General features: G+C 41.9%; 1 protein-coding gene across 14 annotated transcripts in view; it reads left to right on the forward strand.

Moving 5' to 3' along the window:
* Nucleotides 1–23,889, forward strand: part of KIF1B (kinesin family member 1B) — a 151,686-nt gene that overhangs the window by 107,220 nt on the left and 20,577 nt on the right. For 9 of the 14 annotated variants that reach the window (XM_067719817.1, XM_067719855.1, XM_067719846.1 and 6 more), the window contains 13 exons: nt 4–141; nt 1,318–1,566; nt 8,675–8,793; nt 9,778–9,863; nt 10,209–10,338; nt 10,514–10,676; nt 13,363–13,453; nt 15,229–15,347; nt 16,004–16,059; nt 18,183–18,291; nt 19,656–19,722; nt 20,657–20,741; nt 23,416–23,521. In XM_067719817.1, the coding sequence (XP_067575918.1) occupies nt 4–141; nt 1,318–1,566; nt 8,675–8,793; nt 9,778–9,863; nt 10,209–10,338; nt 10,514–10,676; nt 13,363–13,453; nt 15,229–15,347; nt 16,004–16,059; nt 18,183–18,291; nt 19,656–19,722; nt 20,657–20,741; nt 23,416–23,521 (1,518 nt within the window). Of the gene's footprint in view, nt 1–3; nt 142–1,317; nt 1,567–8,674; nt 8,794–9,777; nt 9,864–10,208; nt 10,339–10,513; nt 10,677–13,362; nt 13,454–15,228; nt 15,348–16,003; nt 16,060–18,182; nt 18,292–19,655; nt 19,723–20,656; nt 20,742–23,415; nt 23,543–23,889 lie in introns of all 14 variants that reach the window. The other 5 variants (XM_067719912.1, XM_067719920.1, XM_067719944.1 and 2 more) reach the window with 2 other exon arrangements.

Raw genomic sequence — 23,889 nt, forward strand, 5'->3', positions numbered from 1 at the left:
CAGGCAGAGGCTGGATTTGATGCGAGAGATGTATGACAGGGCAGGTGAGATGGCCTCCAGCGCCCAAGATGAAAGTGAAACCACCATGACTGGCAGCGATCCATTTTATGATCGATTCCATTGGTTCAAACTTGTAGGAAGGTAAGTAATGATTTTATTGGTGTCTTCTTTTCAGGTAATGAATGGTTTTATTTTAATTGTTTAAAGGCTTAGCAGATATTACAGGAAGTTAAAGAAAAAGTACAAAAAAGCCCCATTTATAATCTTATCCACTCATGCACAGCCACTGTGTCATTTGGTATATTTCCCTTTAGTTTTACCCAACAGGCACATTTTTTTTAAGTTTCAGACTTTCAATCAAAGTAACTGACAGTCTTCCCTGCCTGTCAGCTCATTCACAAAATGTCTTACACTTGACCAAGATAGATTTAAAAGAAAAAGGAAACCTGTGTCTGTATCCTGCATAGTTTAAAATCACAGTATGACGTCCAGTTTATCAGACTGCAGTCTCTCCATGATTGTCCTCACTTTAATTTTTAAAGCAGTTCATCTCACTTTAGTCTTTGCCAAGAGTGAATAATTGCACACCTTAGTAATCCACCTGAGCCTTTTTTGTGTATACTTTACTTTCAGCATTTAACGTGAGTCCATAGTGAGTCACGTTCTTAGAGGTTTAGAATTTTTAAAGCAGAGAAGTATAAGTTTTCACCTTAATGATTTCAGAATGTGAAAAATTTTCTAATTGCAAAAACTTTCCAACAGTTTTAAAGGAACTGGGTTAAAAGGTGGAGCTGAAGTCATAGTATTTTGTAGAAATGAAGTAAGTCTTTTCCAGTCTACTCTGATAGTAGAGCGTGTTCAAAGAGATGAATTGGCCAAACACGTCTTAACCCAAGCAAGGCACATACCTGCTTTGCCATATACCATTTCATCTGTTTTGTTTTCTGCTCAGAGATGACATGGGAATTGGAGTAAAGATTTAAACATTATTATTTCACCTAATATTGAGTGGCTCCTTTGAGACCTGGCTGCTGATTTTTTGTGTGAACTGGAGAACTTAAATGTTTTACAGCACATTGTTTACCTCGGATATTCTACTCATGTATTTCCTTTGCTTTTCTCATTCCAAGGATCAGTCCTTGTTCCATTTCACCTGAGCCAGATGATTTATGCTTATTTTATCCCTTTGCTTTTCCACTTGCTTGTGTTGTTTTGGTTCCCCAGTGGGTTCTGTCCTGTTGGCAGCTGTAGCTTCCTGTTTAACCAACTATTCCTCTCTCCTTGGCTGTGTCCGTCGGCATCTTACCTGGTGTCTAGCGCCCCCATTTTCCACGGCTGTGTGAATGAGCGCCTTGCTGACCGCACGCCCTCCCCCACTTTTTCCACGGCCGATTCCGACATCACTGAGCTGGCTGACGAGCAGCAAGATGAGATGGAGGATTTTGATGATGAGGCATTCGTGGATGACACCGGCTCTGACGCAGGGACGGAGGAGGGATCAGATCTCTTCAGTGATGGGCATGACCCGTTTTACGACAGATCCCCATGGTTCATTTTAGTGGGAAGGTTGGTGAGGTTAAAGTGAGAAAGGCAAAAAGGGACCAGCTCTTGCTCTAAAGAGGCTCCTTGTGCAATTTTGGACAATTTTGCTTTAGCCAGTTCAATTCATGACACGCTGATCTGGCTGAGAGAGCCCTCAGGCAGCATCTGTGAGGTACTTGGCCTACTCGGTACGGCATGCGGCAGCGTGTGGACACTCTCCGTGGAGGATTCCTTGTCTCAAACTGCCCTGTAATTTTGTTCTGAAGGGGGAGACCCCAGAGGAGAAAATAATCAAAGCTAAGAGTCACACCGTTACGGAGTTGAACAATGTCATTGTGTCTGATGTTTCCTCTTTGTGGGAATGTGAGCTAGAAAGCAAAAGGGGCAACGTGAGAAGGATAGCAGAGCAAGTCCAAGGCTAGGCTGAAAGGACTCGTGGCATCAGCAGGAATCGCGAGGACAGAAGTGGAATCAGGAGTAGTGTTAGGTTTATTTCTTGCTTAGTCTGTGAGTCCAGAAAAGACTCAAGAGCGTGAAGTTTCCTCTTTGTCTAACTAAAATGGATGCCTTTCTTTGGCCAGTTTCATAGATCTTTGGCTTGTGCTAAGATTTTACCTATAGGCATTATAATGATGAATCTCATAAAATTATCTGTTGAAACCATCAACAATGGATATTTGTTCAGTGCTCCATGACACTGCTTTGTGTTAAGTTCAGCTTACCAAACCAAGGCATTGTCTCTGGCCCCATCTGTCAGTGATGCAGAGCTCTCAGGCACATGTTCCTAATACTGGGGTCTTTGTCTATATCCAGTCTTCATGCTGAAGTAATTTTAATTACAAATTCAACAGTGCAGCACTCACTGAATTAACAAAAAATTATGTCTGTGTTTTGATTTAATTTCAACACTGCATTAAAACCACATGTTGTTGAACCCTTTAAAAATAAGGGAAATTATATTAGTGTTAGTGGATAAGCACCAGTTATCTAAAACTATGAAAGTGCAGCGAGTCTCCTGACCCATTAGGGACACAAGGTTCTAAAACTTAGCTCAGAGTATGGTGTTGATTACCTGGTGAGAACTAAATAAATAATGTAGAAGATGATCACTTTTATGGAAAGGGGGAAAAGAAAAGCTTTTTGATAGAAATTAAAGCCTCAATTATGACTGTGGGCTGTACTATTAGACAGTCTTGGGGTTTTACAATGGTAAAGGGGCATTTATTCAGTTTTTCCATGAATAAATATAAAGGATTATACAACCATGAATATTGTCTGGTGTATTGCCAGGAATAGATGCTTAGAATTTCAGAGAAGCTGATTTATATTAAAATTGAGAAGGGTACTTCTGTGTACAAATAATGGGACCATAATGCTTTCCTTACTTTATGGCTGTTTCCGTCCTCTTCTGAGAGGGTCGGAAGTTGGAATCAAGTTTTTATCCACAAACTGCTTGGTCCTGATGCCAGTCTTGCAGCTTCTCACGCTGCTCACTTTGTTCTACATTATCACACATGAGGAATAGGTAGCTTCACCCTATGTGGTGTGGTGGAAAGAACACCGACCTAACTTAGGACAAGCAACTAAAACGGAGACCTGTTAGGTTCTGAAGTATAAACTGAAGAGTTAGGTAGGGAGAAGAAAAAGCATTAAAGATCTTTTTCATCTTTTGTATTCTTTCATCCACACTAGCAAAATGAATATCCTGGTTCTACTCAGAATTCTACTCAGAAGCATTTGTATTTTGAGCCAGTTGTATGAAAATCCCACGTAATGTGGAAATTCTCTGTGTTAAGATATATGCATTTTCTCTCATTTTAATCATATCAGATTTAAGTGTAGGTATAAGGCAATCAGCTCTACTTTGATTTTCAAATAAATTATTTGTGGAGCTGTGGCTCAGGAATTGACCTTTCCATTTCTTTGGGTTCCCAGATTCTAAAACTGACTTTGCTTTGCAAGAAAAGTATTAGGGGAGAAGGTGAAATCATAGCAGTCAGCAGAGTGAAGGATAGCTCTTTATTTTCACCCTCGACTGCATTTCTTACCTACAAACAATTTGTAATAATGCAACATCACCCAGTTACGTACCAGTCATTCTCTGTGTAAGAGGAGTAACTTCTGTGCTGTTTTTGTGATTCACGGGATTAGATTTCCCGTACTGGCACATAATTGCAAATACAATTTACTTATAAAATTTTCCAGTTTTTTGTAAAATTCCATTTATAGGTTTTGATTCATGGCCTTGGCTGCCTCTGGTGAATTTTTATATGAAAATTAAAAGAGCTTGTCCCTTTAGCTATTCTCTTATGGCATGCTGGGATGTTATGAATCATCCATCGTCATTTGGGATGAAATGTAAAGTATTTAGGCTAGTGTTCTGGGTTAAAAGTCTCCTGGTTATTCTGTGACCTAAGTACCTGAACTGACATTCTTTCTGTAACTGATCATAATTATGCTGGTTTTTATTATCTTTATGTTGACAGAATTTGTTACCCTTTTTATGTAACTTCATAGAACTTTATGCTAATACATCCTTTACATCTTCCCCTCTCTCGTCCCTGTTCTCTTTCAGTCTGCTAGGTCAAGGTACAAGGATTCTCAAGAATGAAGAATAATTATAAAAATTCTAATTTAAAAAACTTCGTAAGAGAACGAGAACATTTATAGAGCCCAAAGCATTGATTTTGGACCAAAGCCTGTGTTATAATAATAAGACAAGGAGCTGTCTAGTGACTGTGCAGTTGTGTAGTCACAGTGCCGATGCACACGCCACTGCCATTGAATTATAGAATTCTCTCTTCTAAAAAGGGAAATTTACAAGAATACTTCCTATTCTTCCACTTTTGGAGTAGCCGTTGCCATAGACAGAAAGGAGATTCTTCTTTAACGTTTGTGCAAACAGTACTTTATTGTAATTAAAAACAGGGGTTCCTGTTTTTGAGTAGCTACTTTTAAGTATAAAAATAGCTATACAAATTAAATATGGTTAGGAATCTAAACATGTCCTATATAGTTAATATCCATCATGAGTATGGCTTTGAAAAACCAACCTAATATAAAGTTGAATGGCTTTGCTTCTCTACCTCTGGTTTAACCCATTTTTCTGGAAAAATCTTCCACTTCTACTTAAAGATAGAGGACAGATCACTTTCCCATTCACTTATGTACATAGATGTTCAATCACTCACCAGATATTTATTGACCAGACATGGTTCCTGCCCTCCTGGGTTTTCAGTCTGGTGGGTGAGACAGACAAATAATTACATAAATAAATGGAAATCATAGCAATGATGGAGTTGTGTGTTACTGAGATCATAAAACACTAGGGGGACCTGTCATAAGAGAGTGGTATTTGGAATATGATGTGAAATCAAAGGCATGAGGTGGGTAGAAGAGCTCAGAGAGGACAGCAGACAGGGGACGAGCATATACGATGGCTCTTTAATGGCCAAGGCATTGAACGCGGGCAGTGGCTGGAATGCCAGTGAGAAATGAAGGTGGTCTGTATGTGTGCTGACTTTGAAAGTGAAATTATCCATTTGGTACCTTATGCCAAATTCGTAGTCTTTAAACTCTATCACAGTAGTTGATGTTTGAGACTCTTGTTTGTAATCCTTTTTAGACTTTTCTTTTAAAAATGTTTGTACAACGGAGCTTTATCCCTCTTTTTTAGCATTGCCCTCCCCCACCTTTGGAGCAGACTGAAAGGGAAGTAGACATCATTTGATCTGATTCAGTGTCCACTTGCAATTATTTTTGTTATACTTTCATTTATGTTTCATTTATGGTCTTTCAGTTTTATTAACATTTGTTTTTCTGTGGTGTATTTTGTCAATTTTCAGAATTGTTTTCATTACTTGGAGTTGAAATCCCAAGAATCCGCTCCATCTTCCTTTTCTTTGTTTTAAAGCAGATTCAGAGCAGGAAAAGGTGCAGACATGCATGCAGGCATACCTCGGAGATATTGCTGATTTGTTTCCAGACCACTGCAATAAAAGCAAATATTGCTATAAAGCCAGTCACGTGCCTTTTTTGTTCTCCCAATGCATATTAAAGTTACGTTTACATTACATTTGGTCTATTAAGCGTGCAAAGCATTATGTCTAAAAAAACCAGTGTATGTACCTTAATTAAAAAATACTTTACTGCTAAAAGGAATATGCTAGCCGTCATCTGAGCCTTCAGTGAAGCAGGCTTTTTGCTGGTGGAGGTTGCTGTTCGATAGCATCTAACCCACAGTAGAACTTTCAAAATTGGAGTCAGTCCACTCAGACCCTGCCATTGCTTTATCAGCTGTGTTTATGTAATATTTTAAATCCTTTGTTGTCATTTCCCAGCATCTTCACTGGAAGTAGATTCCATCTCAAGAAACCACTTTCCTTGCTCATCCATAAGAAGCAACTCTTCACCCATTAAAGTTTTATCATGAGACTATAGTAATCCAGTCCCATCTTCAGGCTCCACTTCTAATTCTTGTTCTCTTGCTATTTCTACCACGTCTGCATTTACTTTCTCCACTGAAGTCTTGAATCCCTCAAAGTCATCCATGAGGGTTGGAGTCAACTTCTTCTAAACTCCTGTTAATATTGATGATATTTTGACCTCTTCCCACAAATCACAGATGTTCCTAATGGCACCTACAATCCTTTCCAGATCCATCAAAGAAGTCACTGTCTATGGCAGCTGTAGCCTTACAAAATGTATTTCTTAAATAACAAGACTTGAAAGTCAGAATTACTCCTTGACCCATGGGCTGCAGAATGCGTGTTGTGTTAGCAGGCACGAAAATATTAATCTCCATCAGAGCTCTTGGGTTACCAGGTGCATTGTCAGTGAGCAGTAATATTTTGAAAGGGCTCTTTTTTTTTTTTTGCCCTGAGCAGTCGGTCTCAACAGTGGGCTTAAAATATTCAGTAAACCATGTTGTAAACAGATGTGCTGTCATCTAGGCTTTGTTGTTTCATTTATAGAAAACAGGCAGAGTAGATTTAGCATAATTCTTAAAGGCCCTAAGATTTTCAGAATGGTAAACGAGCATTGGCTTCAACTACAGGTCACTAGTTGCATTAGCCCCTAACAAGAAAGCCAGTCTGTCCTTTGAAGCTAGACATTTACTTCCCTCTAGCTCTGAAAGTCTTAGATGGCATCTTCCTCCAATAAAAGGCTGTTTCATCTACACTGAAATTCTTATTCAGTGTAGCCACCTTCATTAATTAACTTAGCTGGGACTTCTGGATGCTTTGCTGCAGCTTCTACATTAGCACTTCTGCTTCCCTTTGCACTTTTATGTTATGGAGACGACTTCTTTCCTTAAACATCATGAACCAACCTCTGATAGCTCCAAACTTTTCTTCTGTAGCTTCTTTACCTCTCTTGGCCTTCATAGAACTGAAGACAGTTAGAGCCTTGCTCTGGATTAGGCTTTGGCTTAAGGGAATGTTGTGGCTGTTTTGATCTTCTATCCAGACCACTAAAACTTTCTCTGTATCATCAATAAGGCTTTTTTGCTTTCTTATATCACTTGTGTATTCACTGGAGTAGCACTTTTAATTTCCTTCAAGAGCTTTTCCTTTGCAGTCACAACTTGTCTGACTGGCACAAGAGGACTTGCTTTCAGCCTGTCTCAGCTTTCAACATGCCTTCCTCACTAAGCTTAGTTATTTCTAACTTTTGAGTTCAGGTAAGAGATGTGAGACTCTTCCTTTCACTTAAACACTTAAGAGGCCATTGTAGGGTTATTAACTGTCCTAATTTCAGTATTGTTGTGTCTCAGGAAATAGGGAGGCCCAAGGAGAGGGAGAGAGACGGGGGAATGGCCTGTTGGAGCAGTCAGAACACACATTTATCGGTTAAGTTCAGTGTCTTGTATGGTTGTGGTTTGTGGCACCTCTAAACAATTACAACCGTAACGTCAAAGATGACAGATGACCATAAAAAAGAAAAAAAAGAAAAAGTTTGAAATAGTGTGAGAATTACCAAAATGTGACACAGAGTCATGAAGCAAGCAAATGTTGGAAAAATGGCGCCTTGCTGGAGACAGGGTTGCCACAAACCTTCAATTTGTAAAAAATGCAGTATCTGCAAAGCGCAAGAAAGTGGAACACAATAAAACGAGGTATGCCTGCATGTGTCACATTTAGTTATGTGTGATTTCTTGATGCAAATGTTTACTCTTTGTCTTGTCTTGTCTTCAAAGATCAGCATATACCAAGTGGGAAGACAGGAATAGTAGTAGGAACTAGATTCTATTTCCCACCCACTAATTGGAATGAACACCCAAGCTTTGTGATCACCAGTTTGTGTTGCTTAAAAAAAGTCAATAGCTACAAAATAATGAAAGAAGAAAAAAAGAGAACAAATGTGATATGACTTTGCTAGTTCATTTGAAGTTGAAAAATGTTAGGTCTTACCTCGTGTATATGCATTTCTGAATAAAGTTTTGAACCCTAGAAGCAAAAGCAACCCTTTAGGGATCAGCTGTCTCCTTCTCCCTTAGCATTTATCTTGATGTCCATCCAGAGTCTCTTATAAGCTCACTAACAAAGAAATTTCTGGCTACATGGCCTTTCTGCCCATATGTGTCAGTCACCCTGCCTAAAGATCATAGTCATTTCTTAGGGTAAAAATAAAGACCCACAATGTTGTGACTTGAAATCCATTTTAGAGTTATTGACTGTATTTCAGTCACATTTCTCTGACCATTTTTGTCTGCTGATTTCTGTATTAGCTATTGGGGAAAACAAAACAAAAACCTCTTTGTAATTAGTTACATTAAAAGGTTAAACTCCTTAATGGGCTCCCTTTTCCCACTCGTAGCAGTATTTGTAGAGGAGTATCTTGGAAGTCTACTTCCAGTGGTCACTCTACCTATGGTAGTAATTCTTATAGGGAGTAATTTGGTGTACGTTGGTCTTTTCCACTGCTTTACCAAGCATTTGCATTTGTTTATACGTTATGTGTTCTGAAAAAGCAACAGGAGGCAGTCTGAGAGTACAGAACAGAGAGGTGACCTTAAGACAGGGCCCAGAAGCCAGCTCACAGTTTCATGAAGGTATTCTCAGTAAATCTGAAAGCCACCTTCTCTACCTGTGGGATGCTCAGATGTCTGTCTCCTGGTTTCTGTCTCTAGAGCATTTGTTTACCTGAGCAACCTGCTGTACCCCGTGCCCCTGATTCACAGGGTGGCCGTTGTCAGTGAGAAGGGCGAAGTGCGGGGATTTCTCCGTGTGGCTGTGCAGGCCATCGCAGGTAGGCGCCCCTCTTCTGAAATGAGGGCCGTGGGTCCTCTGCCTCGAGACAAAGGAGGCCCGTTCCGTAAGGGCCGCGCTTCAGTGCAGACTGAAGAAAGCCTTTATTGCTTCCTTTCTAGCGGTTGTTCCCAAGTATCACGAGTAGATCCTGTTTGGTTTGGGCTACTGCTGTTTTGGAATAATGGGGTAAAGGGATCTCCTTTAACATGAAGAACAACCCTTGGGTTACCTTTATAAAAGTCATTTGCATTTTAAATGATGTACCTTAACTGCTTCAGAAATAACAGAGGATTTTCAGACGGTTTCTTGCCTAATTTTCTGTCAGGATACTTCTGCTAGACGTTTCTGTACTTTGGCTGCTGTTGTGCAATGTGTGGATCAAGATGTTGACACTTCATACTTTTTTCCAAGCTCCAGCCTACATTCTGAAGAAAGAATGTGGCTGTTTCCTGTAACGTTTCTGTTTTAGTTTCCAACTGCTGTGCTGTATTTAGTGACCTCTTTCAGCCTTTCCCCGTGGAAATGCATGATAGTCACCAGCGTTGAGCTATGGAGGTCTTCACAAGTACAGTCTAATATTTTCAGATATTTATTGAGTATTATTGAATATAATCTTGTCAAGTGAAGGGATCAGTATTTCTAAGTATGACATTCGAACAACATCAAGAATGAAACCAATCCTTTATTCATTAGTTTCATTCGAGCTAAGGAGGTGGTAAGTTTACCTGAGTAGAGTTGGAAGCAGCCTATTTGACTTTACTGCTTTGGTCTCTTTCTTTCTCATGCAAAAGACTTGTTCTTTAGTGTCTCCTCTTGTATTAAAGTTTGAGAACCCTAAAGCCCACTATCTCCTATTTATTTTTATTTTACTTTCCTATATATTTTTATTATTGTAATCCAATAGGAGTCATTCCTCCTTGTCCCCATATGTAGTCTCATCCTTGCTTTTTTTTTCTTTCTTTTTTTTTTTTCCTCTACTTAGCGGACGAAGAAGCTCCTGATTATGGTTCTGGAATTCGACAGTCAGGAACAGCTAAAATATCTTTTGATAACGAGTACTTTAATCAGGTGAGAAATCTGCCAGGAAGAGGAAAACCTTGTGGAAGGATAAGGAAGTAGGCAGGTTTTGTAAGGAGGATGTTCAGCACTGGAGAGCAGTTCTGCCTAGAACTAAAAAGTATAGGTTACCACAGGATAGTTAATAGAATATGAGACATGTCTAACAATGACCGAGGTGAGGGTAAAGGCCCAGCATTTATATTGTGTTGTATTGCCTTTTCTCAGGCAGCTCTTAATCCACATAACTTTTCAGTCACTATTATTTGTTGGGCAAATAAATATAAGTTACGGAAATGGGGGGAAAATATGTTGTCATACTACTTTATCATCTACTTACCCCTGCCTTGTTTTCAGAGTGACTTTTCTTCGGTTGCAATGACCCGTTCTGGTCTATCCTTGGAGGAGCTGAGGATTGTGGAAGGACAGGGTCAGAGTTCTGAGGTCATCACTCCTCCAGAAGAAATCAATCGAATGAATGACTTGGGTGTGTAATCAGAGTGTACTATGATTGCATATGTTTTCAAAGAGGGAAAAATACTGACCATTGTCAAGGAAGATAGTTGCTTTTATCATCTAGGGATGGAAAGGTACACTCTACTCTCTAAAAGGTGCTTTGTGTGTTACTTGAACCATATGTGTGTTCATTTGACCCTCTTTAGATTTGAAGTCAGGCACTTTGCTGGATGGTAAGATGGTAATGGAAGGATTTTCTGAAGAGATTGGCAACCACCTGAAACTGGGCAGTGCCTTCACTTTCCGTGTAACAGTGTTGCAGGCCAGCGGAATCCTCCCAGAGTATGCAGATATCTTCTGTCAGTTCAAGTAAGCCGCCCCTTTGCTCTGCCTCCCTAGGCTCTTACCCCGGATGATGTCCTTTGTGCACTATAGAGCGATGTAACACTTGCCAGGTAGTACACTCTTGAGAGAGAAATGACTACCAGCCACTGAAATAAAATGCTTTCTTCACTCAAGATGGGAGTAAGAACTGGAAACCTACAATGGAATGAAACAGTTCATTGTGGGGAGGAGTGTGGCCACATATCCTGCTAGAAGGTTTGGTTGTGGACTGTCCCCCTCTGCCAGGAGTATAGGATCAGATCCAGATGAGCCTACTTATTAGTCTTTTTAAATGCTCTTCGTGCTGAAATGTCTCGTTAATAAACAAGTATGAAAACAATGAATTATCCAACCGCCAATTATGCTTATTTAATACTTGGGAAAGGGAAAATGTAAGTCATTTAAAGAGCAGCAAAATTCTGCATCCACTGAAAAAAAGCTAGTAAGTACGTAGAGAAGATGTGACAGGTTTCATTTCTCAGCCACTTTCTAAGCATTTTCTATCCTATAACCCTCTGGAGCTCTGTGCTCTAGGTACTTTCGTCTCAAGACCTCCAAAAACAGTTTTTTGGAGAATCTTTAAGTTTTAATACCCCCAAACATCAATACGTCTTCAGTACTTGGAAAGGGCCACAGTACAAGAGAACGAAGTCTGAGCCACCCCATTCCTAAAGCCCACAGTTGGCCACTGGTGCCACCAAAGGCTGCTTTAGATGTCTGCCATTCATTTCCCCTCAGTATGTGCCTTAGCCTTCCCTGGGGTCCTAAAGCAGCTTTGCTTTTTACATAGATTTTAGCCAAGTCCTCAATTAAATGTGATTATTACATGGTAAGCCGCTAATATCATTTGCTGTAATTATAATTGATGAAATAGTATCTGTCCAGTGTAGGTTTTGCCCATTTAATGTGTTTTTGCTAATAGCCTCAGTTAGTAACTGATGTATTTTGTGGAAAAGACCTACTTGGTTAACTGACATCTGAAATGGCAATCGTGGTATGTTGACTTCTGTCCTAAAATCTCCTAAAAAGAGAGTAGCATCTCCACCTGGCATTAGCTCTGGAGGAAAGGGCATGTTGACTCATGCTGAAAGAAGACTCAAGTTCTTCTGAGGTTTTTATCAGCTCTCATCTGGCCTGCATAGGGAAAACAGAGCTGTAGAGCAATGTGAATGATTTCATGCGTCACCTCTGTGGAACCCCAGGATATTTGTGTGTGCTCCAAGCAGAGCCTTGTTGGAGTGTAGATCAGAGATCAGCTGATGCTCATGGCGCCTCTGGCAGGTACACTGTGTGGTCTGGAGAGGAAGAAATTGGAAGAAAAAAAGGAGTAAGAAGTAAGAGAAGGAAAGGGAGAGAGGTAAGGAGAAAATGAGAAGAAAGAAAATAGACGAGAGTACACGTAGTGTGGAGTGCTATAGTGCCACAGCGGTATGTAGCATCAGTGATTTGGATGCCTGGCAGAAGTACACCACTGTCTTCGGGCTCAGTGAATTACAGTTGACCCTTGAGCAACTCAGGAGTTAGGGCACTGACCCTCCGCACAGTCAAAAATCCGACTGTGTATCCAGGGTTCCACCATATCCGCAGTTCCGCATCTAAGGATTCAACCAACTGCCGATTGTGCAGTACCCTAGTATTTACTATGGAAAAAAATCCACGTATAAGTGGACCCACGCAGTTCAAACCTGTGTTGTTCAAAGGTCAAGTGTAATTTGGAAGACTGGTAGTTCATGATCCTGGTCTTTCTACCCCCTACTCTAAGTGTTCTTGGACTTCCCTGGTGGTCCAGTGGTTAAGACTTCGCACTTCCACTGCAGACCCTGGTCGGGGAACTAAGATCCCACATGCCGCGTGGCACAGCCAGAAAAAAAAAAGTATTCTCTTATTTCCATTTTTTTCTTGCAGGAGTATGCGATGTCCTTCTGGTGCATATTTCTATCTGGCAGTAAATCTTTGAATTGAGTATTCTGTAATTCTCCACTTCTTTTTATGTCAGACTAATAATAGGGAGGGAGAGAGAACAATAAAATCTCATATTTATGAGAATAAGTCAACATAGCCCACTGACTCAAATATTTCAGGAGTATTTTCTACATTTAGAGCCCTCTGGGAGACACTGTCTTTTGGGGAGACAAGCAAATAAGTACATTATTACAAACAATGATATCATTGCTGTTGAAGAAAAATAGGTCTCTAGTGCTGTGGGAACATAGAACTGTTTGAGTGAGTCAGGGAAGTTTTCCTGGAAGAGGTGATATTTGAATCTCCTCCTAGCTGGTCTTAGATAGACTCCCAGGCAAGTATGCTGTCCACAGGCTTTGATACTACCTTATAGAAGCTTTAATCTGCCAAATCTTTTCTGTACAAAATGATTTCACAATTTTTATTTCAGTAAAAAACTTTTACAAGGGAATAGGAGTTCACTGAATTCACTGTTCATACATTCACAAGGCTAAGTGATAGGGTTAGTTGATTTTTCAGTCATTTTTGACATAAAAGCTAAAATGCTATCTGAGTGATATGGAAAATGTTCTCTACAAGGAAACGTAAATAACTTGACTCAGTTAAAGACTCTACTTAAGTAAGGTGCTACTTTCCAGTGGGATCCAAGCTGATCCTGATGAAACCATTAATACGAAATTCACACGGGTCTTTTTTTTTTTCTCTTAAGCTTTTTGCATCGCCATGATGAAGCGTTCTCCACTGAACCCCTCAAAAACAATGGCAGAGGAAGTCCTCTGGGCTTTTATCATGTGCAGAATGTAAGTGACGTGGACGTTTTTGCCAAATGTTTTGCGGGTTTGTGGTACCTTGAAGCAGCTGGGGTGAGGCAGTCGTCATGTGTGGGGGCCCTTTGGCTTTCTCAGCTGAAGAAGGTTGATAATCTAAGCTGCTGTGTAGGGGGAGCTCTGTGATGAGAACAGACAGTGGAGGGAGCGGCCAGGGCCCTGAGCTAATCCTCAGTGGACAGAGCAGGCAGCATCTTCTCTGAATTACAGTGGGGCCTGTGAGTAGCCTGGGGGTTGGTCTGCCAATAAATTCTTTGTCAGTTTGAATATAGTGAGTTGTTTTAGTGTTTCCTTCCTAGAATAATAAGCATGTTGCATATGAGTTTTGTTAAATATGTTATTCTTTACACCATAAGAGACAAATAATTTGGTTGCAATTAATGTAGAAACTATGAAATACATTTTGTAGCTAAATTAAGATTCAGAATCTGTTTCCTTGCAGCTGATTCTATGATTAGCCCTCTAATGCCCCTTACAACTCTCTCATAAGTGGAATAAGAAAACAGACCTTCTATCTCTTCTAGAAAGATTTGCTCAACTCTGTTCAAAAGTCGTGATCCTCATTACAATAGCTAACATTCACTGAGAGCTTATTTTGTGTCAGTCATTGTTATAGGTGTGTTTTTGTGTCTTAATTCATTTAATCCTCACTCTTATGCCATATACTATCATAATCCCCACGTTATAGTTGAGATTACCGAGGCAGAGAGCACTCGAAGTCACTCACCAAGGTTACAAAGCTAGGAAGAGGCAGAGGTGGGGTTTGAACCCAGGGAAACGTGGCTCTAGCATCCAGGAGCTTCACTACTGCTTGAACAGTCTTGTTCTCTTGCCAACCATAATCCACTCCCTAAAATGCGAGAGGAAAGGGCAACTCCAGAAATGGAACAAGCAAATACAGAACACACTGTTTTCTTTTTGATGTTTAATTGTATAAATATGAGCATGCCTGTATGTGATAAATATTGCTTGGCTCCTGTGCACAAGGACTGTGTCTGACGCCACGGGGGGGGGGGGGTGCTCAGATGGATCACAGGGTAGATTATGCCTCCGAAGAGCTTAGAATTATGATAGGGGAAATAAATGCATATTTAAACTGTAGTGATACAGGATATAGAAACATTCGAAAGGTATTCATTAAATGCAACGGGAGTAGAGAAGGGAGAGTTATTGCTACTAATGGGAAGAGTCTTTTAAGCTACATTCTTTGTTGGGGGTGGATGTTTTTGTAGAGAAAGGAGGTGGGGGAACTTCCTGAAGACACTAGTGTAAATAAGAAAAGGTGGGTCACGCTTGGCACTGTACCTGGCACAGAGTCTGCAGTCGTGTTTTTCATACTGTTGTTGCCATTTGAGCTGGGCCTTGAAGTACAGGGATGACAGAGGTACAGAGATGTGGGAAGGCCTCCCAGGCACGGCTGAAGCCTGGGCCAGCCCTCAGGCACGGTGGAGGAGAGAGCAGGTGAAGGGAGCAGCTGATTGAGTCCAAACATTGTGTGAAGGGCAGCAGAGGGGCCAGAGGTCATTTGGGGCAGACAGTGGAGGGTGTTGAATGCCTGAAGCTTGGTGAAGTTAACTGTAGAACGAAAACCAGAGAAGAGCCCCTCTCTTTTGGTGTGAGAGGCCTTCATAGTAAAATTCCCAGCACATACTGGGTACTCAAAGTGCTGTAGTGCTGTTTGCAGCAAAAATGTGTATTTTCCTATAATAAACCTTTCGCTAATCTAGGTTGCCTTTATTCCTTATTAGATTGCAGTGGAGGTGACGGAATCATTTGTGGACTATATCAAAACCAAGCCTATCGTGTTTGAAGTCTTTGGGCATTATCAGCAGCACCCACTTCACCTGCAAGGACAGGAGCTTAACAGGTTTGGACCGAATGAGCAAAGATTTTTGTTATTGATATTATTGTTGTTGTTATTGTTGTTACTGTCACTTGCTGGAAAAGAAGAAATCTTTTGAGGAATTAAGATAGGTAAATAACAGTTTTATATATTACCCTATGTTTCCATTTCAGAAACATCACCATCTTTCTTCTAAGCCACCCAGTCACTAACTGTAGGTAGAGCAAACTGAGTTTTGCCCAGGTGACCTTGAGTACTGTCTTTTTGTAGGAAGAGACTTTGAATAGGATAGAAAGTTGAGGTGATAGGGATATAACCTGAAAGTTGTGTATAATTGGTCCTAACCGCCCAGAACTTTATGAAGCATAAAGCTACTATGAAGCGTGTGTCTCTAAGTGGAGACATCAAAATTGGGGAGGAGGACAATGATGGGGACTTCGGGATGATGGCAGAGTGTCCTTGTTAACAGAAAAATTTTTCTTATTTATTAGCTCTGACTTACAAGGGGACTTTTATCAAAATGTCTTAGCCTCAGTTTTACTGTGTGGGTTTATATCTGATATCTGATAAGGTACCAGAGTTGAAAGTACAAATGATCCATTTTTAAAGGGGATTTAAACACGCCACTAACACCAGCATGGGACTGTTTAGTCTTGAAGAACTTTTGCCTTCCTTTGCAGTCCACCCCAGCCATCTCGACGATTCTTCCCTCCGCCCATGCCACTATCCAAGCCAGGTGAGCACAGCTGCGTTCTTTGTATGATGTACATCTCTTATTCTGAGTGACTTTTCAGATAAAAAATCATATTCAAATTCCTACTCCACTTCTGTGCATCCTTGTGTGTTCCGGTGTCCAGTAGGAACGAGAATTGTTGGTTCCTGATGGAAATAAGAGGTTCCAAACAATAGGGCTCTATATCCCCGCCGATACTGTGGTCTTCTTACTGCAGATTTTGATAAGCTCCATGCTCCTAAATCTCTCTGCTTTGTGTGTAACTCCCTTTAACTGTCAGGTGACTGGGCACTCCTTTGCATATTACGTTTATTCCGCATGTTCATGTATCCTGTTCTGATTTTTCTTTGTTTATTTTCATCCCTTTTCCTCGTTGCCCACTTGCCTCATTCCCACCCCGCCCTGTGCTCATTCTCCACCTCTGTGCTCCTCGCCTCCGTCCTGCCTTCAGACCATGAGAGAAAGATTGAGCTGATTCGGTTTCTCATATCTGACTATGTGAATGTGCATGTGTTGGACACATTTTCTGAGCACGCCAGTGTGCTCGCATCCTCCGCCATTGCCACCTTCCAGGATGAGGCTGACCCAATGCCGCCTTTTCTCTTTCTGCCAGTTCCCAGCCGCCAGACCGAGAGGGTACCTAAACGAGATGGTTAGTAGCTAAAATTAGCTCTGCCTTAGATTTAGAACCATCCTCAGAGGCTGGTCCTAAAGCCTGGCTCTCCGTGTATGAAACACCGACGTTTCTGTTTGCTACTTGACCTGCATGTAGAGTTCAGCACATTGTCAAGATCATATCACATTTCCTTCAGAGAGATTTTTAGGAAGCACCTTCTCTATTTATGCCCCTTTCACATCATCCAGGGGGGTGGGGGGGGTGGGGGGGCTCCTTATATTTGTTGGTGTGGATTCTTTGCAATGGTATTTTTAATTTTAAAGGATTTTTTACTGGTAGCTGGCTTTTTGTAATGCTCTAGTTTTGCTTTCTGACCCTCAGATGCCCACCAGAGCCATTAACCCCCTGTTATCTTCTTGACTAGCATCATCACCAGCTTACCTGGAATTCAGCTGGGGTGAACAATGCTGATAGGCCATGCCTCTGAATAGCGCTGTATGAGTCACACAGGCCCTTTAGATGCATTGTGTCCGTGGATCCTCACAACATCTTTTTAGAGAGTAGGCAGGATATTATGATCTTCATTTTCTAGTTGAGGAGACAGACTCCCAGAGGTTAAGTGACTCAACCAAAGTTTCATAGCTAGTTAGTGGTTGAGCGATAATTAGATCCCAAGTCACTGGACTCACACCACTGCTCCCAGGTTCAGAGCAGAGAGCCCTCTTTGTATTGCCAGGATTTCAGCATTTCTACACAGTGTTTCAAAATGCCCACCGTGTGGAATCTGAAATTCTTGAAAATACGGGGGTTTTGGCTAATATATTTCATCAGTACAGGTAAGAATATGGAATTCACATCTGAAGAAAATGGGTAACATGAGATCATTTACAGAATCCTGTATTTACAGATGAGACCAGTGGTTTCCAAACTTGTCCACACATTAGAATCACCTGGGGGGGCTTCAAACCTCTCAGAGGGCTGAGTCCCACCCCTAGAGACTGTGATTTAATTGGCTGGCGGTGTGGCCTGGGCCATCTTTAAGATCCCCAGGTGACCCTCATGTGCAGGGAGGTTCAGGAACCACTGGGTTGGAGGGTGGGTCTTTCCCGCCACAGCAGCTTTGATGAGGCCCTGTGATGAGCGAGGCTCGCCCCACATTGCCTGTCCCACATTGTTACCGTGCTCTGCATGCTGCAAATGTGAGAGTCTAAGGAAGGTTTTTTAATGGTTTTGTGAGCACATTTACTCTGCATCAAACCTGTTTTCTCATCATTGGGTAGTTTGTTGAGAGGGAAAAAGATGCTGACTCTTCCGTTTTCCTTGTTCTCTGAAGTTAGAGGTACTACTATAGTTGACGGTGAAGTTTCTCTGGCTCTTCTGCACTGAAATCTATCCCCTCACTCTCGCTGCCTTTCCCAAGTGTGTCCTTGAAGACTGACATTAGAGAAGCTTATACCTTTGCTGAGTAGACTTGGACCAAATTTTAACATTTTCCAAAAACTTTTAAAAGTTCCAGCCACCAAGTTAAATACCATGAGCAAAACCAGCCTTGGCCAGAGCATGAGCAAGTACGATCTTCTGGTTTGGTTTGAGATCAGTGAATTGGAGCCTACAGGAGAGTAAGTCCAACTTTATAAATTTTTAAATATGACAACTTTTCCAAAATTAGAAAATGTAATTTTGAGTCTCTCGTCTTTGGGTTCACAGAACATTGTCACATTCCAGTTTTGAACTGAATTTGGGGTGGGGAGGGTCTTTATATTATTCTTTGAATCAGATGTTTGTCAGAGAACTGTCTAGTATGATAATGTACCTTCTTGTTAGCAATAGCAAGATCATGAAGAATGGCGCTTTGCTATGAGGGAAGACAACCTGCAAAGTGGGTTTTAGCAGCAGCAAAGCAAAGGGAGTCAGAAGCATGTTGCACATAAAAGGGCCAAAGGCATATCGACATGTCAGGGGATTAGGGGACAGAATGTTTCTGTAGACCAAGGTTTCTCAGCCTCTCACTACTTGGGGCCAGATGGTTCTCTGTTGTTGGGGGTTGTCCTGTGCATTGTAGGATATTTAGCTGCATCCCTGGCCTCTACCCATAAGATGCCGGTAGCACCTCCCCTCCTGCTGTGACAACAGACATTGCCAGATGGCCCCTAGGGGTCAAAATTACCCCCAGTTGAGGACCACTGGCCCAGATCAAAATGATCAGCATCAGCTTACTCTCTCTGTATGAGCTGTGTTAGACTAAGTGACGAATGTAATTACTGTTTATAGTTGTCTCAGAAATGCTTTTGAAAAACACAAAAGAGATCCCTCTCCCGAAACAGAGGCAAGGGGCTGTATCAGTTAGTGTAAAGGGTAGGGGATAAATGTTATCTTAATGATCCTCTATTTATAATGCTAGGTAATACCATTATGATCACCTCCATAAAACATTTATTGGGTTCCTACTGTGTGTGAGGTTTGGCTCTATCGATCCTATATAGAGTTGTCAGTAGTGACATTGCTTCGAGGAATTTGACTTTCCACAGACAGATCTATAATGTGATTATAACTTGCATTATGAGGGAGCAGTAGTTACAGTAAATGGTTTCTACTGAGTTAATTGCTTTCTGATTCTTAAAAAATGATCTAGAATCTGAAATTATCTCTTTCTTATCTCCTGACACTTGCCATTGCAGTTATATGTTATTTATGGAAATATCTGTTAGACAGAGAGCTGGGATTGGAGCCAAAAGATGTTACTGCCCTATGAATACTTCAGTCTAGTCAGGATGATGAGACATACATATGTGGAAAGGTTTACTAAATGCATATGACTGTCCAATTAAATGTCCACCCCAGATGGTGAGAAAGACATGGGATCAGAGTTTAGAAAACAAAGACCACTGAGGGCTGGAGTGACCAGGGAGGACCTTGCAGGTGAAGTTGCACTTAGCACAAGCATTCTGTCTAACTTCTTTCTTTTACATTTCTGTTTTTATAGGTATATTCCAGCTGTGGTTGACCATACAGCAGGCTTGCCCTGCCAGGGGACATTTTTGCTTCACCAGGTACTAATGAAGGAGCAAAAGAGGGCTTAGAAGGGAACACCAAAAAAGTTAGAATAAGAAACATAACTCTCTGTTTCTCTGCTTTTTTTAATCTCCATTTCAAGGGTATTTGGAGGTCAGGGGACAATGCCCCATCATTTTTTTTTCTCCTTTCCTTAATGTTTCTCAAACCTTGGCTTATATTTATTGATATATACCCTGGCTTTTATGTGTAAATATATATATATGGGGTTTTTTGGGGGTTTTTTTTTTGCGGTACACGGGCCTCTCACTGTTGCGGCCTCTCCTGTTGTGGAGCACAGGCTCCGGACGCGCAGGCCCAACGGCCATGGCTCACGGGCCCAGCCGCTCCGCGGCATTGTGGGATCCTCCCAGACCAGGACACGAACCCGTGTCCCCTGCATCGGCAGGCAGACTCTCAACCACTGCGCCACCGGGGAAGCCCCGTAAATATATTTTAAAAGAGCTATCTTGAAAGACTTTATGTCGTTCAGTTACATAGTAATTTGTGCAGCTTCCATGTTATTTTATACAATTTTCACTTGGTGATGTTTGGAAACCCTGCTTTCACAGCCAGAAGTTCTTAATGGAGATTGAAGATGAAGGTTTCAGTGGACTAAAAATCTGGCCATGAAATGTAGGTCCCCCTTTGGCAAATCAAAAGTAGCTTTAGTCAGTGCCCAAAAGTGCTTATGAGCCAGATGGGCACACTCGGGGACTTTCAATCTGGGCATCGGTTCTTAAAAGCCATATCAGAACCTGGCTCTTCCTCAGTCCCTGACCTGTGTCCCTTTGTTCAGAATAGCAGTGTGGACAGCATTTCCCCTCCCCCTCCATACCTCCCCTTCCTGCCCATCAGACAATCCAGAAAACAACAGACAAGAGGAAATAAGAGATTGTCCCAGCTAAATTGCAGCCCTGCTCCATTATCTAGGGCATCCAGCGAAGGATCACAGTAACCATTATCCATGAGAAAGGGAGTGAACTCCACTGGAAGGATGTCCGTGAGCTGGTGGGAGGTGAGTATGTTCCAGCAGCTGAGGACGGGCCTTAGCGGAGTGACTGCTCCCTGTTCGGAGCACAAGGAGTGTGCGGAAGGCTGCGCTGGAGAGCGTGACTGTCAGAAGAGAGTCCTTGAGTTGGAAACTACTCTTGTTTCCCAGCTCCCTTCATCAGTTATTCAACCTGCCATTGTTTTTCTCAGTGCCTGTGGGAGCAGTTCTGGGCCCGAGGCTGTGAGAGGGCCTAAGAGAAGTCTGCTCCTTGTGAGCTTGGGGTCTAGTGAGGAGACAGCGTGTGTGCATGTACAGAGCAGTTTGATGAGTGAGTACCAAATGAGAACAACTGAAAGACCTGTGCTAAAAGAGTTGCCGACAAAAAAGGTCCAGGAGAACTGGGTTAGCTTGTGGGAGATGATCTGAGTAGATTTGAGAGAACTTAGAGGGTTTCGTTTTTCTGCAAGCATTTGGAATTAGAGTTAGCAATGTCTAACGTGCAAATGGCTAGAAATCTGTGGCCAGAGTGGGGAGACTAAACTAAAGCACCATGAGAGGAAAGAGTGGCCAAACAGCATAAGCTGTAGAACGAGAGCCCGAGGCAGGGGGTCTGAACCTAGTTTTGCCATGGACCCCTTTGGCAGTGGTGAAGCCTCAGAATTATGTTTTTAAATGTAGAAAATAAAGCACTTAGGACTACAAAGGGAACTACTAATATTGAAATACAATTGTTAAACTACTAAACAAATTTGTAACATAAGCTCTTCAATGATGTGGTCAATAAGCAGCAGGTCTAATTTCTATCATTTCAAAGTGGTGATGAATGTCAAGATACTTCACATTAGTGTGATATGAAAACATCTGTGATTTCTGCTGGGGACAGAGGTATGGGTACTGCTGATTCTCCTGTGGTTTGTGCCCTCCCCTCATAATTGCAGGGAAAGGCAAATTTCAGTTAGAGGTTCCTGAAAATAAAGTTGTAATTTTTTTTTCCCGTCCAGTTCAGACCTCCTGAATTCTAACCATAAACACCTTGCATATCTGTGGACCAGATTAAGAAGGCCTGGAAGGAAGATTATACTCTGTCCTATCTGGGGCAGTGGTTTTCAAGCTTTTCAAGATTAATTATTACATAAAACAAGAGAGATGCTTTCTGACCAGAAAGGGTGGGGTGCAGAGGCAGCAGTTAACTAAGGCTTCTCTATAACCCTATGGCTTATTATTTTTATAACAAACATGAAATGTGGCAGGTGCTTTTCTGAATGCTCTAAAAATATTAGTTTATTTAACATAACAAACATATAATATGATCATAACAATCTTATAAGGGAAGAATTGTTATTCCCACTTCACAGGTGAGGAAAGTGAGGCTCAGAGGTTGAGCATATGCCCCGGCCGCACAGATAGTTAGTGTTGGAGCTGACATTTGAACCCAGGCAGTCCTGCTCCAGAGACTGTGTTCTTAACCTCTATGCAGTGCTGCATCCCCTACTGTTATTTGAAAACAGCATTGTAAGATTTTGAAAAAGAAAGTGGTGTAATGAAGGCAGTGGCTTAAGAAGTTTGTAGAAGGTGAGTGTGGGATGGCTTGGAAAGGGGGAGACGTGAGAGCAGTAGGGAGACCAGTTAAGTGGCTGTTGCCATGTCTGAGATCAGAAGGGGATGACCTTCGTGAGCAGGGCAGTGATGTTGGAAATTAAAGCTGAGACATATATGAGAAGCTCTTTGAACAAAGAGTAAGTTTTCACCGTTGGCTAAATGTGGGATGTAAAGGGGAGATAGAATATGGAGAAGAATGGAAGGCCAAGAATTACAGAATTAGACTGTAGGATTATAACTGACCAAACAACGCTTCCGGCACCTGAAATTACACAGAGATTTGACAGTCTCTTTTTGGCCTAATGAATTACTGCTTTGTTTCTATTTATTTATTAAAATCAGTTGATTTTTTAAAAAATAATTAATTTATTTTTGGCTGTGTTGGGTCTTGGTTGCTGTGCGGAGGCTTTCTCTAGTTGTGGCAAGCGGGAGATACTCTTCATTACGGTGCACGGGCTTCTCACTGCAGTGGCTTCTCTTGTTGCACAGCACAGACTCTAGGCGTGCGGGCTTCAGTAGTTCTGGCTCCCGGGCTCTAGAGTGCAGGCTCAGTAGTTGTGGCGCAAGGGCTTAGTTGCTCTGCGGCATGTGGGATCTTCCTGGACCAGGGCTCGAACCCGTGTCCCCTGCATTGGCAGGCAGATTTTTTTAAAAAAAATAAATTTATTTGTTTATTTATTTATTTTTGGCTGCATTGGGTCTTCGTTGCTGCACGTGGGCTTTCTCTAGTTGCGTTGAGCGGCAGTTACTCTTCGTTGCAGTGCACAGGCTTCTCACTGCGGTGGCTTCTCTTTTTGCGGAGCACGGGCTCTAGGTGCACGGGCTTCAGTAGTTGCAGCACGCGGGCTCGGTAGTTGTGGCTCACGGGCTCTAGAGTGCAGGCTCAGTAGTTGTGGCTCGCGGGTTCTAGAGCGCAGGCTCAGTAGTTGTGGCGCACGGGCTTAGTTGCTTCACGGCACGTGGGATCTTCCTGGACCAGGGCTCGATCCCGTGTCCCCTGTATTGGCAGGCGGATTTTTAACCACTGCGCCAGCAGGGAAGTCCTACCACTTTGTTTTTAAACATACCCATGTTCTGGTTTCTTTCTTCTTTCTCTCAGGCCGGATTCGGAATAAAGCTGAGGTGGACGAAGCCACAGTTGATGCCATCCTCTCCTTAAATATCATCTCTGCCAAGTACCTGAAGTCTTCCCACAACTCTAGCAGGTGGGGCACCCGGGGAATGTGGTGAGTCAGCCCTAGGGGGGTTGATTGATTCACTGTAGATTCCTTGTTCATTAATGACTCTCCCCTTCTCACTTCAAAGTTCCCTGTTTCCTCCCCTGTCCGCCCTGCTCTTCAAAAATAAAAACATAAATCATTGGAGGTACTTGTATGTGATGATACCCCCCGAGAATGGAAATGTTCTATCCCCTGGGGAGTTTGAGTAGATGTAATACAGTGACAGAGAAAAAGCAGAAAAAGAAAACTCAGCATGCCACCCAAGGGTTTAAAAGTACAAATTAATTACGGCTAAGACTAAATGTTTTCCTATGAAGTGATTGCTGTGGAGAAAGACCTCTCGGCCTGGGGTG

Source organism: Pseudorca crassidens, chromosome 2 (assembly GCF_039906515.1).
Source record: "Pseudorca crassidens isolate mPseCra1 chromosome 2, mPseCra1.hap1, whole genome shotgun sequence".
Classification (NCBI taxonomy): domain Eukaryota; kingdom Metazoa; phylum Chordata; class Mammalia; order Artiodactyla; family Delphinidae; genus Pseudorca; species Pseudorca crassidens.